Here is a 15,561-nt window from a genome sequence, read left to right on the forward strand (position 1 = left end):
TATTAATTAATGACAGTAATAATAATGTGATCATGTTTTTTGTTTTTATATTGCCTACGAATGAAAAAATGAGAATGTTACAAGGATTACAAGTTTACAAGGATTTCTATAGTATACATTTTATCTGAGACATTTTTGAGAGCATATTTCATCGAAACATAATCTTTAATAAGAATAATATTTTATGCACCTAGGTATTTGAATGCAGTATGCCTTTTTCTTTATAATAGAAAACTTTTACTAAAAAAGCATTCAAGATGTTGAGATTTCATAATAGAAACATGAGTAATTTATAAATATTAATGCATTAAAAATATTATTCCTCAGGCTACTCTCTTGTCAGATTTTATCTTGCTCTTGGATCCTCAGTCTGTTCACAGAGTTATTCTTCACATATAAATGTTAATGAAAATTTCAACATATATTTTTAAAATTAGAGGGTATGTTTTAAATTAAAATATACAATAATATGGATAACAATACACAACTAAAAATATAGATTTTCTTCCTTTTTAGAACAAAATAATATGACGTACTTTATATTGAACTTATGATATAATAAAAAATTATCAAGCCATACTTTCATAATTTTAGTATCACAAAAAAAGTCAGGGTGTATTAATGATAACCTCTGATAACTGATGTTTGAAAACAAAAATTATTTAACAAGGTTTTAAAAAACGGAAAAAAACTATTGAAATATTTAAATTTTTTAACTAGTTATCCTTTACTTATAAAAAAAATTTATAATGTTGAACTTTTTAACAGGTGAACACAAACAATAAGCTAAGGGCGGCTACACTCTGCCAACATTGCCTAGAACCGCCACTGCGTGTATTGCAAGCAATACTTTTAATGTAATTTCAAATACAAACAATATAGGAAAATAGTATCAAATGAAATAGAATTTTTTGTCTTGAATTGTGCATTTTTTGTAATTAATTTTATGTTAATATTATTTTAATCTTGTATAGTTTTATATCTGTAATAATATAAATTTATTTAACATCAAAAATAATGTTAAAAATGGGTTTATTTACAAAACACAAAAGTCAACACAGTAGAAAGTTTAGAAAGACTTGATTAATGCTTTAATAGAAATTAAGTTAAATATATGTTAAGTGTCATGAAAACAATATTGACAATATTATATAAATGTATTTTTAAGGTTAGATATATAGTTATTAATAACTACAAACTACACCCGAGGATCTAATATATCTTAATTAACAGTGCATATGTAGCAGGAAACCATTGAGTTATGTTGGTTATCCAAAAGAGTAAATGAGTATAGTGTGATAAGCTAGAACTTAGGAATGTTTGGGTCAAATAGTTAAAGCATAGTCTAACCTATCAAATACAGATAAGGAAAAGTAGACTATTTAATTGTAATGAATTGTTTGCATTAATTGTATATTCATAACAATTATCTAGTGGCTGAAAGTATGACCATAATATTAGCAGTAATGTTTGCATAATTTTATAGTCATTCATTTCTCTCTTGACGGAAAGGAAGATCAGTAAAAAAGTTATACATTTACAATTTGGAGTAAAGAAATATATTAAAAAAAGCTTATTACATCTTATTCCACGACTTACAAAGTCTAATCTTAATATTTAGTTAAAGCTATTCTTTAGTTTAAGGAAACTCAATTTTTAAGTATAAATTATTATATAATAAATATAATAAATGCAACTTATCATAGTTCAAATTAAAATTTTGTATATAGAATACAATTAATGGAACAGATATTTTTAGTGAAAAAGTTATGAATACTATTTTTTGAATTATTTTTTTTGAATTGATTTATAAAATAAATCTGGATTAAAATTCAACTTCACTGTTATTTGTTTTTGAAATTTTTAATTTTTGAAGTCTCTGAATTGTTTCTTCAATACTGAATTCACCATGAACATTGTTGTCTCTTGTGCGAACATTGACAGTGTTTGCGGTCCTTTCTTTATCTCCAACAACTAGAATATTATTAATTTATTCATTAAAATAATTGATTTAAAAATTACCAATAAGTTAATTAATTAAGATACAAACCTAGAATGAAGTTATATTGTGCCAACTGTGCATTGCGAATTTTTTTGTTTAAAGTATCACCATGATCAACATCTACATCACACATAAATCCAGCATCGTATATTTCTTGTTTTACCTATTGATAAGATTTAAATTATGTTAATACAATAAATTATTATGTCAACAAATAAATTAAACTTGCTTTTTCTGAATAATCGTCAAATTGAGGACCAACAGGTATTACAACAACTTGTCTAGGCGACAACCAGAATGGCCATTTTCCAGCAAATGATTCAGTTAAAATGGCTATCATTCTTTCTACTGAACCGAATATAGCACGATGTATGATTACTGGACGTTTCTTTTCTCCTGATTCACTATAACAAAATTTAAGGATTAAATAATCAATAATTTATAAATGAATTATTGGCATTTGCTAACATTTTGACAGTATTTTAAATTAAATACCTGATAAAATTTAAATTAAATCGAATTGGGAGCTGGAAATCAAGTTGTATAGTAGCACATTGATGTTGGCGCTTTAAAGCATCTGAAATAGTAATATCAATTTTTGGTCCGTAAAAAGCACCATCTCCTGGGTTTAATGTCCATGGTTCACCAAATGAATTTAAGCTATCAGCTAATTGCTATAAAATGTGTGAAGAAAAATTAGAAACATGTTATAATAAAATATTTTGTGTAACTAAATAAATTACTAAATACATTATATTAAAAATTTTGAAATCTACTTAGTATAAACAAAATGTAAACATTTAACCTTTTCAGCATTTTCCCACATTTCCAACTCGCCTAAATACTTGTCAGGTCTTGTAGATAAACGAAGATGGAATGTGAATCCAAATACAGTATATACGTGACGTAAAAAGTCTAATGAACTCATCATTTCTTGACCAATCTAAATTAAATAATAACAAATTAATGTACTTGAATATTTCATTTATTTTGATTATGTCTAACCTGATCAGTAGTACAAAATATGTGAGCATCATCTTGTTGAAAACGTCGAACACGTGTTAATCCTGTTAAAGCCCCTGATAACTCATTACGATGAAGTACGCCAAAATCTGCCATTCTAAGTGGCAGTTCTCTCCATGATCTATTACGTTGATCAAACATTAAACTGTAAACAATTGTATAATATTTTAAATTATAAAAGATCATTTTTTTGTGCTTTATTACCAAAGCAAAATTGGACTAATTGTTTAAATAATTAGGTAAAAAAAAAAATTACTGATTTATGTGCTTACCAATGGCCAGGACAATTCATTGGTTTCAGAGCATATGTTTCTTTCTCAACATCAAATGAAAACATGTTTTCCTGGAAATAAAATTATTTGGAATTAACATTTACAATTACATAATAATCAAATTATGAGATATGTTAAGTGTACAATTTAGTTCCCTAGTTCAAGTTTTTTATACAAATAAAGCATTTTTTGAATATATGATTTTTACTTATCTTTGCACATAATAACATGAGAGTAAGACAAATACAATTAAATGATGCTCTCTTCTCACTCGAAGAAAGGCTACACAAAAAACTAGGTTAACTTACTGCATAATGTGCCCAATGACCAGATGTTTGCCATAACTTAACATTGTAAATATTTGGCGATACTACTTCTTGGAATCCACGTTTTCTGTATTCACTTTTAATGAACTCAATTAAAGTATTATAAATATGCGCACCTCTTGGTTGGAAAAAACAAGACCCTGGACTTAATTCATGGAAGAAAAATAGTTCTTGTTCCTAGTATAATATAATTATAAATACAATTAGTTTCTATATACTTAATTTTATCATAATGACAATAGAAATACAGACTCTTCCAATTTTACGATGATCTCTTCTAGCAGCTTCTTCTTGGAATTTTTCCCATTCTTTCATTTGTTTATTGTCTGTAAATGAAATACCGTAGACACGTTGTAATGTTTCAGCTGTAGCTTTTCCTTCCCAGTAAGTAGCAGAATTCTGGAATAAAAATATATCAGGGAAATTAAAAATATGTCTATTCTACCCAGCTAAGCAAAAACAGGATAGATTCATTTTTTATAAAAATCAAAATTGTTGTTTACATAGCCAATATATTAATGGTTTCATACTGATTTTTCATATAAAAATAAAGTATTTCTTATTAAAAACTATCTGAGTATATAATTTTAAATAAGAATATATACGGTAAGTTCATAATATTTTATGTTTCGTAAGTGTTCTAAAGTAAACCCAAATTCTAAGCAAAATCTTTGAATAAGCGCTTCTTGAAGGCTTGATTTACTATTTGAACGTTAGTTGCTGTTTTCGCTTAGCACAGCAGTATTATAACACAATATATATGAATAATTAAAAAAAAATCATATTTACTTTGATAACTTTAAAAGCTTTGACTTTGCCTGTATGACGAATATGTGGTCCTCTACATAAATCAATTAATGGTCCACATCGGTAAATAGTAGTTGTTGGTGTTGTAACTTTTTCGTTGAGGATTCTCACTTTAAATTCATTGTACTAAATAACAACACAATAAAATAACAAAAACTGAATTTTTTTTAAAAATTATTGGTAGCGAATTATTTAATTTTCTTTCGTATAATTTAAGTTGAATGATAATCTTAAATACAATTATCTACTTATTAATAAATACAAACTATACTATGTTTATTAAATATTACCTTGAACATTTCCAGTAGATCTTCTTTACTAACTTCAAGCCTTTCAAACGGTTGTTTTTCTTTAACAATTTGTTTGACAAGATTTTCCATAATAGGAAAATCAAAGTTTGATACCTAATAAACATGTGCAAATATAAATACATATTTATCACTCTTAAGCTTATAAGCATACATAAAATAAAATATATATTATACTGATTATTTATAATAATAGATAATTACTCCTTTGTTTTCAATAAACATGTCATAGTAAAATCCTCCTTCAATTGGTGGACCATAGCACAAACATCCACCATATATTCTTTCCATCGCTTCACCTAGCATGTGAGCAGACGAATGCCAAAATACTTTTTGAGCCTCTTCATTATCAATTTTGAGTAACTGCAATGTTGAATCTTTTTCCAATGGTCTATCCAAATCCCAAAGCTCTCCATTAACCTTAGCAATTATTGTATTATCGGCAAGTCCTTGACTGTATATTTATTAAAAAATTTAGTTATATGATCAAAACACATATTGATATAAAAAATAAGTTCCAATTCCAAACCTGATGCCTTTTGCTACATCATATGGCGTAGATTGCCAAGCCTTGGCGTTTGTGGTTTTTCCATCAGGAAAAGTTACAGTTATAGGTTCCAGTACCTTATTGGCAAGTTCATTATTATATTGTTCTTTAAGTTTATCCCAAAGCTTCAAACGATCCTAAAATAAAAAAGAATGAAAAATGGTTTTAGGTATTTATTTATAAACATATGTTTCTAATTGCATTTTAGACTAGACAATTATATACAATTATGAAGTTCTAGATGCTTAGTTTTAATTATGAAAACATATTATTTAAATTCATGAGTGTTTACTAAATGCTACATTAAAAATATATACCAATTTATTTATCTTATAATACATATTCTAGTTTGAAAAAAAGATGTTTTCCTACATATCCTAGAAAAATTGACAATAGATTTCAAATATGTTAAAGAAACTAGTGTGTTCTTGCCCTGCCAACGAGCCGTACACAATTAATCACCCACTAGGCAACATTATGTAATCCCTTCAGCAGCCTTTACCTAATCTAAAATCTAAAATGTTGACATTTTTATGATATCTAACATCTAAGTGGCAGAGGCAATCAATTTTATATGATGTGGTGGGTGGGTGGGGGGCAATAACAAACAAGTAACGTTCATACACTCACACTTTGTGCATTAGAAAAAGTTAAATTTTTTAAATATTCAGTACTCAACATTATAATTTATAATAATATTTAATGTGAATCAATTAAAGAAGTCTTATAAGTCAAAATCAGTTAAATATTGTGAGCAAATATTAAAATGTAATTGACAATTCTCACCTCAATGTAGGATGGCCAAGGTTTCAACTCAGAAACTTGAGACTGTTTTCCTTCCTTTTCCTTCAATGCCATTTTCCTCTTACTCGGTTTCTAAAAAAATATAAATCAAATTAGATATAGTAATTATTAGATACAATACAAAAATTATAAAATTAAAGCTATTTTTAAGTCGAAAGCACTTAAATAAATGTTTTTTTTTTTTTTTTAATCACAAAAATTATACATTTATAATGTGTTATATTATTTAGGAAATGGTTATTGTTGGTTAATTTTATGCACCGCTTTTTATAAACAATTTATTCATAAAAACTTAACTAAATTACATATTGCACTACAAGTTACTGTATACTACAATTAAAATATAATAATTTATATCATAGTACTACTGATTACCACAAATATCTGTATGCATAGTATTTACAGTTACTAAATTAAGGACGTATTATTACTAATGATAATGCTTTTTACGAAAACATTTTACTTATTTTTAATTTTTGCTTTAATATTTCTTACTTGGTACTTGGGTAATCTTAGTCCACGAACAGATTGCGTTCCACAAATTATTGTTTGATGAAGGTCAAATAACAATTTTAAACGCATTAATTTACTGTAAAGTAATTACAAAATTAATAATACAGACTTAAATAATTGTAACAAATAAAATAGAATTTTTTTTAAGAGATGCATCAAATGTAAGTAACTAATATTAAAATCTGATTATGTTGATATAAAAGTATATTGCATAAATTAGTATTAAAACACAACCAAAGTTACAATGAACATTTTAAAATTAGTAGTGAATTTCATCAAATTTAATAAGTCACACATTCATTGAATAGTTATTTAACTAATAATACTAATCCCCTATCTACTTATAAAAATCAGTACTTTGTGAGAGTGAAGATAACTTCTAGTTTATGCATAATCTTTTTTTTTAATTGTGAATTAGTAAATATGGGTATTCTATAAAAATATCTTCAGTTGAGATATTAAACTGTAAAATATAATAAACTTATCTTAACTGAAAAGATTCACATATGGGTATGGTGTTCACTTAAGTTATGGAGATAGATTTACTACAAATTATTGTTCCATTATCATAGATACACAAAAAATAATTAATTATATGTATGTTGTACATAATACACAGAAAAAAAAATAGTATATCTTTCATAAATAATGAGGTTAGAATTGTTATTAAGAAGTAACATGAAACAAATTGTGTATGGATGCAAGCATAACTACATTTTCTATACTAGATTTTAACATGTTGACTGTCATGTAACTACTAGCGCCCATAGTTGATCATTGTTACTATGCCACATTACTACCGGTCACTCTAAATGGATTTCGTTTTATATTATTAACTTTTCTATGGCACTATAATAATGTACTAAAAAAAGCGCAGTGGTGTAATGGGAATCATTAAAATGTTTATGATGTAATAGGTAAACATAATTATTTTTTTATATTTTTCAAATGCAATACAATATACAAACATGGAATGTCATGGACAAATATGCCGGGCATGTCCATAATGTATATTAAATGTCCCGCGGCAGTCAGTGTGTTAAGCTACACTGTTATAAGAACAAAATTAAGAATAAATCATTGACAATTTGAAAAAAAAATGTAAGTTAACATTATCATAACATATTATGGTAAATGGTTCAGTTATTGTTGGTTTTCAGTTAGTGAATGTTCAGTATTATATATTACGGCATAGCCATAATGCGATGTAATGTATTATGTTCAATTTCCACTCATTTCGAAATGTACATAATCTTGAATTGGACCCAATTGAATAACATGGATGAATAAACTCAATTCATTCAATGAATGTAGAAGAAATAAACTAAAATAATGGATCAGCATTTAATACGTTAGCATACAAATTATATGATGCAATAAGTTCAGTTAGAAGCATGCATATTATTTTGTTCTGTTGATGTCAATCATTTAATTCTTTTAAATTATTAGCCAAGTAAAAATCTTAAGCTACTTAAGAACATTGAAACAGTTAAAGTTGTATGAAATGGACAATCACGAAATAAATAACCTATTTGCCAATTTATCTACACCTACTTCGTTATAAACGTTGAAATACAATAAAATCACAAATCACAATAGCTGTGTGGTCAGAGTATTTAGAAATTAAATTATTCAATACGAGATCATAAAGATTCAATAATTTAAATAAAACTTCAAAAAAAACTTACCAAAACGAAATGAACCGAAAACGAGGTATTTAATGACCACAATGCTCTCGTGACCCGTTTGGTGTTTACGTGTTCTTATCATATTATAACGTGATCGTTATTCTTATCACTAACATGGAGGTTTACGCAGATGTAAGCAACGAAAAGTGCGGCTGTGAATTGGACGATGTTGTGTACGAAACGGTGAGAATTTCAGGTTAAAACATCGAGATAGATAAACAATATTATTAAACAAAATATTGTTTATCTATGTCGATGGGTTAAAATCAAAAAAACCGAGATAAATATTAAATACTATCAATACAAAATGTTTTGCAACTGATACAATTATTGTTAATTAATTTTTATTATAAGTAGCTTAGTGGGTATTACGTTTTTCAATAATGTGCTGGAAGTCTGGAACGTGAGTTCCATCGTTCCATGTTCGTAATGAATAAAGAATAACGATAAGAAAAACGAACGGTCTCGACTGCCACCGTTTACCACCTCCATCGGAGGGCAAAATATTGGAGTTCGACGCCCTTCAGATTTAACGATTTCGATTACGCTTTTTAACTGAATTTTTTTCTGGGACAAATTATTGTACGACGTTAAGTTTTGTAGCACTTTAAATATGTATACAATTTACAAACAATACATTTCTATACAGCATAGTATTCTGTGTCTCTACAGCATCACCAAGTCACTCATGAAAAATGATCTTTATATTTAAACTTATGAGTTGTCATATAAGATAGAGACTAGTGGCTACTACAATACTTATTCATCATTATCAAATTTTCTAATAGTAGTCCGCAATTACTACTTTATAGCTGTAGAAAAAAATAAAAATAACCTTGTATTGTCATATAATTTGAAAAAATATTCCTATGTTTTTAGCTTAAATATTTTAAGTATTATTTAGAAATCAGCATGTACTATGCACAATGTACCTTCCGGAGAAAAATTTTGCCTATAATTCAGTGTTGACCTTTTTATATGTTAATATGTTTCAATAATGGCTTACCATATACTTGAAGTTTAAACATAGATGATATCTACATATTTTATAATTATCTAGTATTGTGTGTTAATAATGTGAGTATAGTAAGTAGTTTTGATTTAATTTACCTATTTAGAAGTTTTCTATCACATTCATTTTTTTTATTAATTCATCATTTTTTTTTTATGGGATCAACAATTTGTGTGATAGTCAGATATTTGTTTTAAATTTTATGAATGGAGCACCAGTTGATTGTAAGATAGCGATAATCGGCCATCGCTGGCACAGTGGATACAAATGTGGTTGTATTACTGTCTAGGTGGGTATAAACTAAAAGCTAATACTTCACACCAACTGAGATGTCTACACACACAGCAAAATATTAGGTCAATATATCTAACATAGGTATATTATTTAAACATACAAATAATATAATTTAATAAATAGATTTTCCTAATACTGCCAAAGTGCAATAAATTGATGGAAAACATATTCAGTGTAAAAATACAATAAACAGTAGTTCATTAAACTACAATAATAAGCATTTATTTCCTGTTGTCCTTATGACTATAGTGGATGCCCAATGTTGTTTGATTTGTATAAATAATCTAATTTTGGATAAATGATAAATTGATGTGGTTGAGAAGTATCAAATATTTTTTTGAATCAGTTGCTGCATCTTTTAATTTAAAAATGACCTTTTACATTCTAGGCACTCTTTTACATGGAATTTTTATTAATATCAAATAATTGTAATGTAAATAAATAAAAAATTACCCAACATTACTTAGTAACAATAATTACAATTTAATTGAAAAAATGTAAACAGTACCGATGTTGGTAATTGATTAGTTATAATAAATAGTAGCGCAGTATGCAAAGTTGAAATATGACTAATGTGGTATATATTAAAATGACAATAATGATTAACTGATCAAATTGCATGAGAGAGAATGCATTAAGTGTAGTACCTACCATCCTTATATTGCAAGCATCCAATACATCAAATCCTTATCTACAAAACGACATATCAAAACTTATTCAAGAAACTTGGTGAGAAAGAAATGTAGACATTTTTTTTATTTGTGTAAACCTGGAACCTGGTACACAGTGGCCCAGTGGCTTATAAAAGGAAATGAAAAAGCAAGAACAAATTAAATAGACTAAAAAATCATACTAAATTGGTATGATTGTATGAATGTGTGTCCTAGGCCTAAAAGGGAAGGATGAAACTATACAGAATCACCTATAAATAGGCCACAAGTTTATATAGTTTATAGTTCTACTAATACTATAATAGTGCTAAACATTAAACTAATCTATTTTTTTCTACAATCTAACATTATTAAAAAATAATAACATTGGAACCTCAATAACTCGAATTGGTTGTGTGTGGGCAAAAAAAAATTTGAGCTATAGAATATTTTGTTTCTTGAAATGCAAGAACCCAGATAATCCTTCAAATTATCAAAACATTTGATTTATAGACATTTGAGTTATCGAGGTTCCACCATATCTTGTACAATATAGCCATATAAGTGAACATGGGTTGACCTATCTATTAGCTATGACTTAAAAGTCTACGATAATACTAATTAAATATACTGGATATCTCAAAATCAATTGATCAATTCACCGTGATAGTTACCACACTAAATATTTTACCACGACAAATAGATTGAAAAAGTGGTAGATAAGATATTTTATTATTCAATGAATATATATTTTTTTTTTATTAGGTTTTACATATAAATGTACATAATAATATGTAATAACGCACTTAAGAGGATGCTACGCCCACATGTGTTGTCTCCATCTTACAAATTTAGAACATAGCAAAAACTGTTTCAAGAACCGATATAACTTAGAAACTAAATTTTCATCATGAATAGAGGAGAATTTTAACTGTGTAATAGTTTTATTATTTTGATAAGACTATATAAGATATATCAAAGGTCATTTAAGTTTGGAAAAAGTATAAATATCAGATTTTTAAAATTATTGTAACTTTTTTCTTATACATGATATTATCAAACAAATAAAAACTCTACGACACAGAAAATATTATCTTCTATATTGTGTATAATTTTGGTGTCTACTAGAACTACAGACTGGGTGGTTAAATTTCTAGTAAAACAGTTTTTGCTATGTCGTACATTTGTAAGACAGATACAATACATGCGGGTCTTATAAAATAGTGTCCTCTTAATATATTATAAATGCATATAGTATTGTATTTATTAATATAGACTAAACAAAATAAATTTCAAATTACATAAAATAATTTTCCATATAATATGCTCATTTAACCATAGGCGTAAACTGGTGGGCGGGGTGGGGGGGGCAAGAGGGGCCCTCCTGATATTTTGTAGAAAAGATATTTTTATGTGAAAAATAAGGACTATAAAAGGAACTTTTATGCACTAAAAAATCATCAAATATGCATTTAAAAATATGCAGTTAAATAATATAAAATATGCCTAAAAAAAAAAGAATTACAAGCCCATATTACACTAAAAATTATATTTTTCTTTAAATATTTTATTAATATAATATAATTTACTAATTTAGTATATTGGTTAAATATGATCTAAAGATACAACTACACTCTAAACAATTTAATATTTAAATTTATTTAAATTATTTTATTCTATTTTCTATGTACTTGTATGGATATAAAAATGATACAGCCAATATTCATCTCATTCTTCATTCAAATTTAATATAATTGTTGACCTTGATTCATGAAAAATGTTTACCGAAGAGCTTGATTTTTGATAAACTATCTAGGGTTATATGCACTAAAAACTTGAAATATGTTCTTATAATCAAAAGTATCGTTTAAACATCAAAATGTCAAAATATGTAAAAAAAATGCACTAAAAACACTGTATAGGTATTTGATCATATCGATATCCCATCATTTCGTTAAGTTATCATTCCGTAATCGCTCGTTGGCAAGGAAAAATTGCGCCGAAAATTAAAAAAAATTGTTCGCGTGAGATGAGTATGAGTCAAGTTACTAATATGTTTCCAATCTTTATATCCATTAGAAGAACTCAAACTGTTGCCTATAGTAATAGTATAGTTAAAAATACGACAGCAGTAACAATATACAGATTTCTTCAACGGCGAATATATGAGCCAACTTCTTTCTACACACTCTCCATTCGTCAATTTGCGGGTGAAAACATTTCTAGTCAAGCTTCTAGTTTTTGTTTTACCACTTACATCTGAAAAACTTGTAAAAGTTTCGGAGAAGTCACTATTTTTATTCTGGAAAAACTCTGGTCCTTTGAGTATCCAAATATCGCGTTTTTCTTCAGTTAAAATATCATCACAGTAAGTACCAGGGTCGTGAGATATATTTTCTATAATATGTGTATTTGTAGTAAAATTTGGAGTTGATGAACTCAAAACACTAGTTGTATCATTAAAAGTGGGTCCAATTTCTGGACTTTCAAATTTAGAGGTACCTTGATATAACGAGGTCGAAAACTCATTCTGCCTGTTAGTTTCCTCGAGTGTAAAAAATGAAGTAAGCTTAGGCAATTTGTTAATTTTTTCTTTTTGGATCGCAAGTCTTTTTCTTTTTTCTGAACCACTCAAATATGTCCTTTTTGACATAATTAAATGAGACTACAACTCTATTACAGACACTAATAAAATGTTATATTTTATATTTTTATTATAGTTAAATAAACAAAACGAAACGGACAAACGGCGCACTTGTACTGACAGCCAGTTTTATTGTGTATTTACTGAAAACGTTCAAAATAAAATTCCTATTCAATTCACTGCTTTGACATAATTAAGATAAGATAAATAATCTAGTACATAAACATAATGCGGGCGGGTGGAAACTGATATAGATTATTGGCACTGCAGTAATTGATTTATATATATAAAACTTGTTGTAGTTTCTTGCATTTGTGTGGGTAACCCCTCCCGCTCCCGACCGAAACATACTCCGCGAGTCGTTGCCGATAACCGTCGTAATCGTATAGGATCGGTAACGGCGAAAACATTACAATTTAAAATTGTAATTTCGATTTGGCCGGGGGCCCCATTTGGATGGGGGCCCTGGGCACGTGCCCCACGTGCCCATAGGGTAAAGACGGAACTGATTATGACGTAGTTAGTCAACCTGTTCCGGTGCGTGGCCGATTGATGAACCACATCACGCACAGTGGAGCAATTAGTTGGGATATTTTTTATTAATTTCAAACAACTTTCGTTTTTTTTCAGTTATTACAAAAAATTTATTACATACATTCATACATTTGATAAAATGATGGTAGGAGCGCCCGACTAGATGGTCGGACTGAGCATAGGTGCCGTACTCACCACTAGAGGGTAGCACATAATTGTTCATGCACGAACAGCCATAATTTCATCAAGCTATATCCATCATGTCATTTCATTTTACATGCTTTAATAAAGATTCAGTTAAGGTAATATTACTTATACTTTTCATAAATGAAGTATAACACCTAATATTTAAATATACAGCATATAGACATAAAATAAAGTTTGTTCCACCCGTCACAATTAAAATTTCCCAAGGTACACCAATGATACATACTGTCTAATTAAATTAACCAACAAATCATATTTTGATGAATATTCATAGTTTTTTTTTGTTTTACTCTATTATTTTGTGTTTTGGTTCACCATAAATATTTAGGAATACTGTCATATTATCATTGGTTTATAATATGAACAATTATTTATAAATATATTAGTTTGATGTTCTAAACAAAGAAACTTTAAACCAATATTTATACTAAAACATGCATTATATGTATCTTCAATCTGCAAATACATCACAAGAAGTGGCGAGTTTTGAAAAACATGGTTTAAATGTTTTAGAATTAAGAACAAATTACGATCGGTGTGAGTTAGGTATCTTCAAGTGTTATTGTTAAGCAAATTAGCTTGTTTATCTTGAGGCTTAAAATTATTTATACAAATCAGAGATTTAGTTTTTAATTTAAAACCTAGTGCTTCATTCCAAACTTTGCATAAATTTAAATATTTAGGTACAGCTTAATTGTTTTTTTTAAATTCACAAAATCAAACACAATTCATTTAAAAAAAAAAAAAAATATTTTGGATTAATGAAAAAATAGGAAATCTAAAATAGGTAGTTCTACAACTAGTAAGTGAATTATTCTTGATAATTACATATTTGACTTGTAAAACTTCCACTAATATTATGATAAAAATCCCTAAGTGTACTTTGCAACAACTGATCTGGCAAGTCAATTCGGGTTACAGAAAAATAGTTGTGTTAATTGTTATTTGGTATTCACAATAACATAAAATTTAACTCGTGGTTAGTGTCCACGACGACGTACTGATAATCTAATATATTATATCTAATAATATCTACGATATAATTTTCTCGGTTTTAAAATACATAGCTATGTGAGCTCATATAATAATAAACGATATAATGATATTGATGTACGATTTATTTTCTCAATATAATTTATTATACAAATTTAAGTAAGCGGTGACTTAAATAACTATAATATTAATTATATATTTATAAATAAAATCGCTACAGTTTTCTACAGAGCACGGGGGCACTTCACACCTTCCACATTCCTAGGTTGTCATAGCCGTTGAAATTCTGGGTCTCAAGTGTGATATCCTCGCAAGGCAACTTGTTCGATGACGAGGCTGTCTCGAGTTCTATTATCGTCGCCGGCTGATCTACTGTTTCGCTCACCGTGCTCACCGCGTTATCCTCGAGCTGCGCAAAACAAAAACAAATATATGACCTTTAGAATAAATTATACATATTGTAATGAAATTAATCAAGGCATGAGTACACGACCAAAAAAAAAAAATGCAGTACATATTTAAAATTTAAATTAAATCAATTTGCAGGGGCGCAATATCAATATTAAGATTGGAGTAGGGGGAATGGCAATGAAGCCTCTATAATTTTTTCAATATTATTATAATATGGTTATGGTACCCACATAATGACTATTTAAATGTAAATCAACATGAAAAATGTGGGGGAGGGGGAGAAGGGAGGGGGCTAAGCATACGCAAGTCCCTCCAAATTACCGGTGATACACGACTGCGGACGGTTCTTATCGGGGCGACCTTTTTAATAACACGATTGCGAACGATTATAGTTTATCAGCGGACCCCCAAATATAACACTATTGCGGACACATGTTGCCAAATTTATAAATAATACTTCGGTAATGTGGGTATGTGGAAATTCTGAGTGTATTAAGTTTAGTATGCAGTTACAAGTCATTTTTGT

General features: G+C 28.0%; 1 protein-coding gene and 1 long non-coding RNA gene across 5 annotated transcripts in view; one reads left to right on the forward strand and one right to left on the reverse strand.

The window, feature by feature from the left end:
* The window catches only part of LOC111037405, a 23,489-nt gene extending 21,812 nt beyond the window's left edge, over positions 1-1,677 (forward strand). For both annotated transcript variants that reach the window (XR_002604876.1, XR_002604875.1), the window contains exon 7: positions 769-1,677. This is a non-coding gene — a long non-coding RNA (uncharacterized LOC111037405). The remainder of the gene's footprint in view (positions 1-768) is intronic.
* LOC111037403 (threonine--tRNA ligase, cytoplasmic) lies at positions 1,544-8,413 on the reverse strand. Of its 3 annotated transcripts, none has more exons than XM_022319950.1 (16): positions 8,291-8,413; positions 6,585-6,678; positions 6,072-6,161; positions 5,268-5,422; positions 4,943-5,192; positions 4,721-4,834; positions 4,413-4,556; positions 3,876-4,022; positions 3,606-3,800; positions 3,298-3,368; positions 3,008-3,170; positions 2,808-2,945; positions 2,498-2,676; positions 2,232-2,406; positions 2,051-2,165; positions 1,544-1,974 (listed from the first exon to the last, which is right to left on the reverse strand). In XM_022319950.1, exons 2-16 carry the CDS (start codon positions 6,669-6,671, stop codon positions 1,826-1,828), a joined length of 2,172 nt encoding a protein of 723 aa, XP_022175642.1. In that variant the 5' UTR covers positions 6,672-6,678; positions 8,291-8,413; the 3' UTR covers positions 1,544-1,825. The 3 variants fall into 3 exon arrangements, with proteins under 3 accessions (XP_022175642.1, XP_022175641.1, XP_022175643.1); XM_022319949.1 differs by lacking the exon at positions 8,291-8,413 and adding an exon at positions 8,157-8,178 and having other exon boundaries at positions 1,826-1,974; XM_022319951.1 differs by lacking the exon at positions 6,585-6,678 and having other exon boundaries at positions 1,826-1,974; positions 8,291-8,352.
* Between the last annotated feature and the right edge of the window lie 7,148 nt (positions 8,414-15,561).

Source organism: Myzus persicae, unplaced genomic scaffold, assembly GCF_001856785.1.
Source record: "Myzus persicae strain clone G006 unplaced genomic scaffold, MPER_G0061.0, whole genome shotgun sequence".
Lineage (NCBI taxonomy): Eukaryota > Metazoa > Arthropoda > Insecta > Hemiptera > Aphididae > Myzus > Myzus persicae.

Bases quoted from the DNA above. Each gene is read 5' to 3' on its own strand.
- LOC111037403 (XM_022319950.1), bottom strand. From the start codon at position 6,671: ATGCGTTTAAAATTGTTATTTGACCTTCATCAAACAATAATTTGTGGA. The intron at 3,171-3,297 runs GTAAGCACATAA...AATTGTTTACAG, and splicing joins ATGAATTGTCCTGGCCATTG to TTTAATGTTTGATCAACGTA. The intron at 1,975-2,050 runs GTTTGTATCTTA...ATAATATTCTAG, and splicing joins ACAATATAACTTCATTCTAG to TTGTTGGAGATAAAGAAAGG.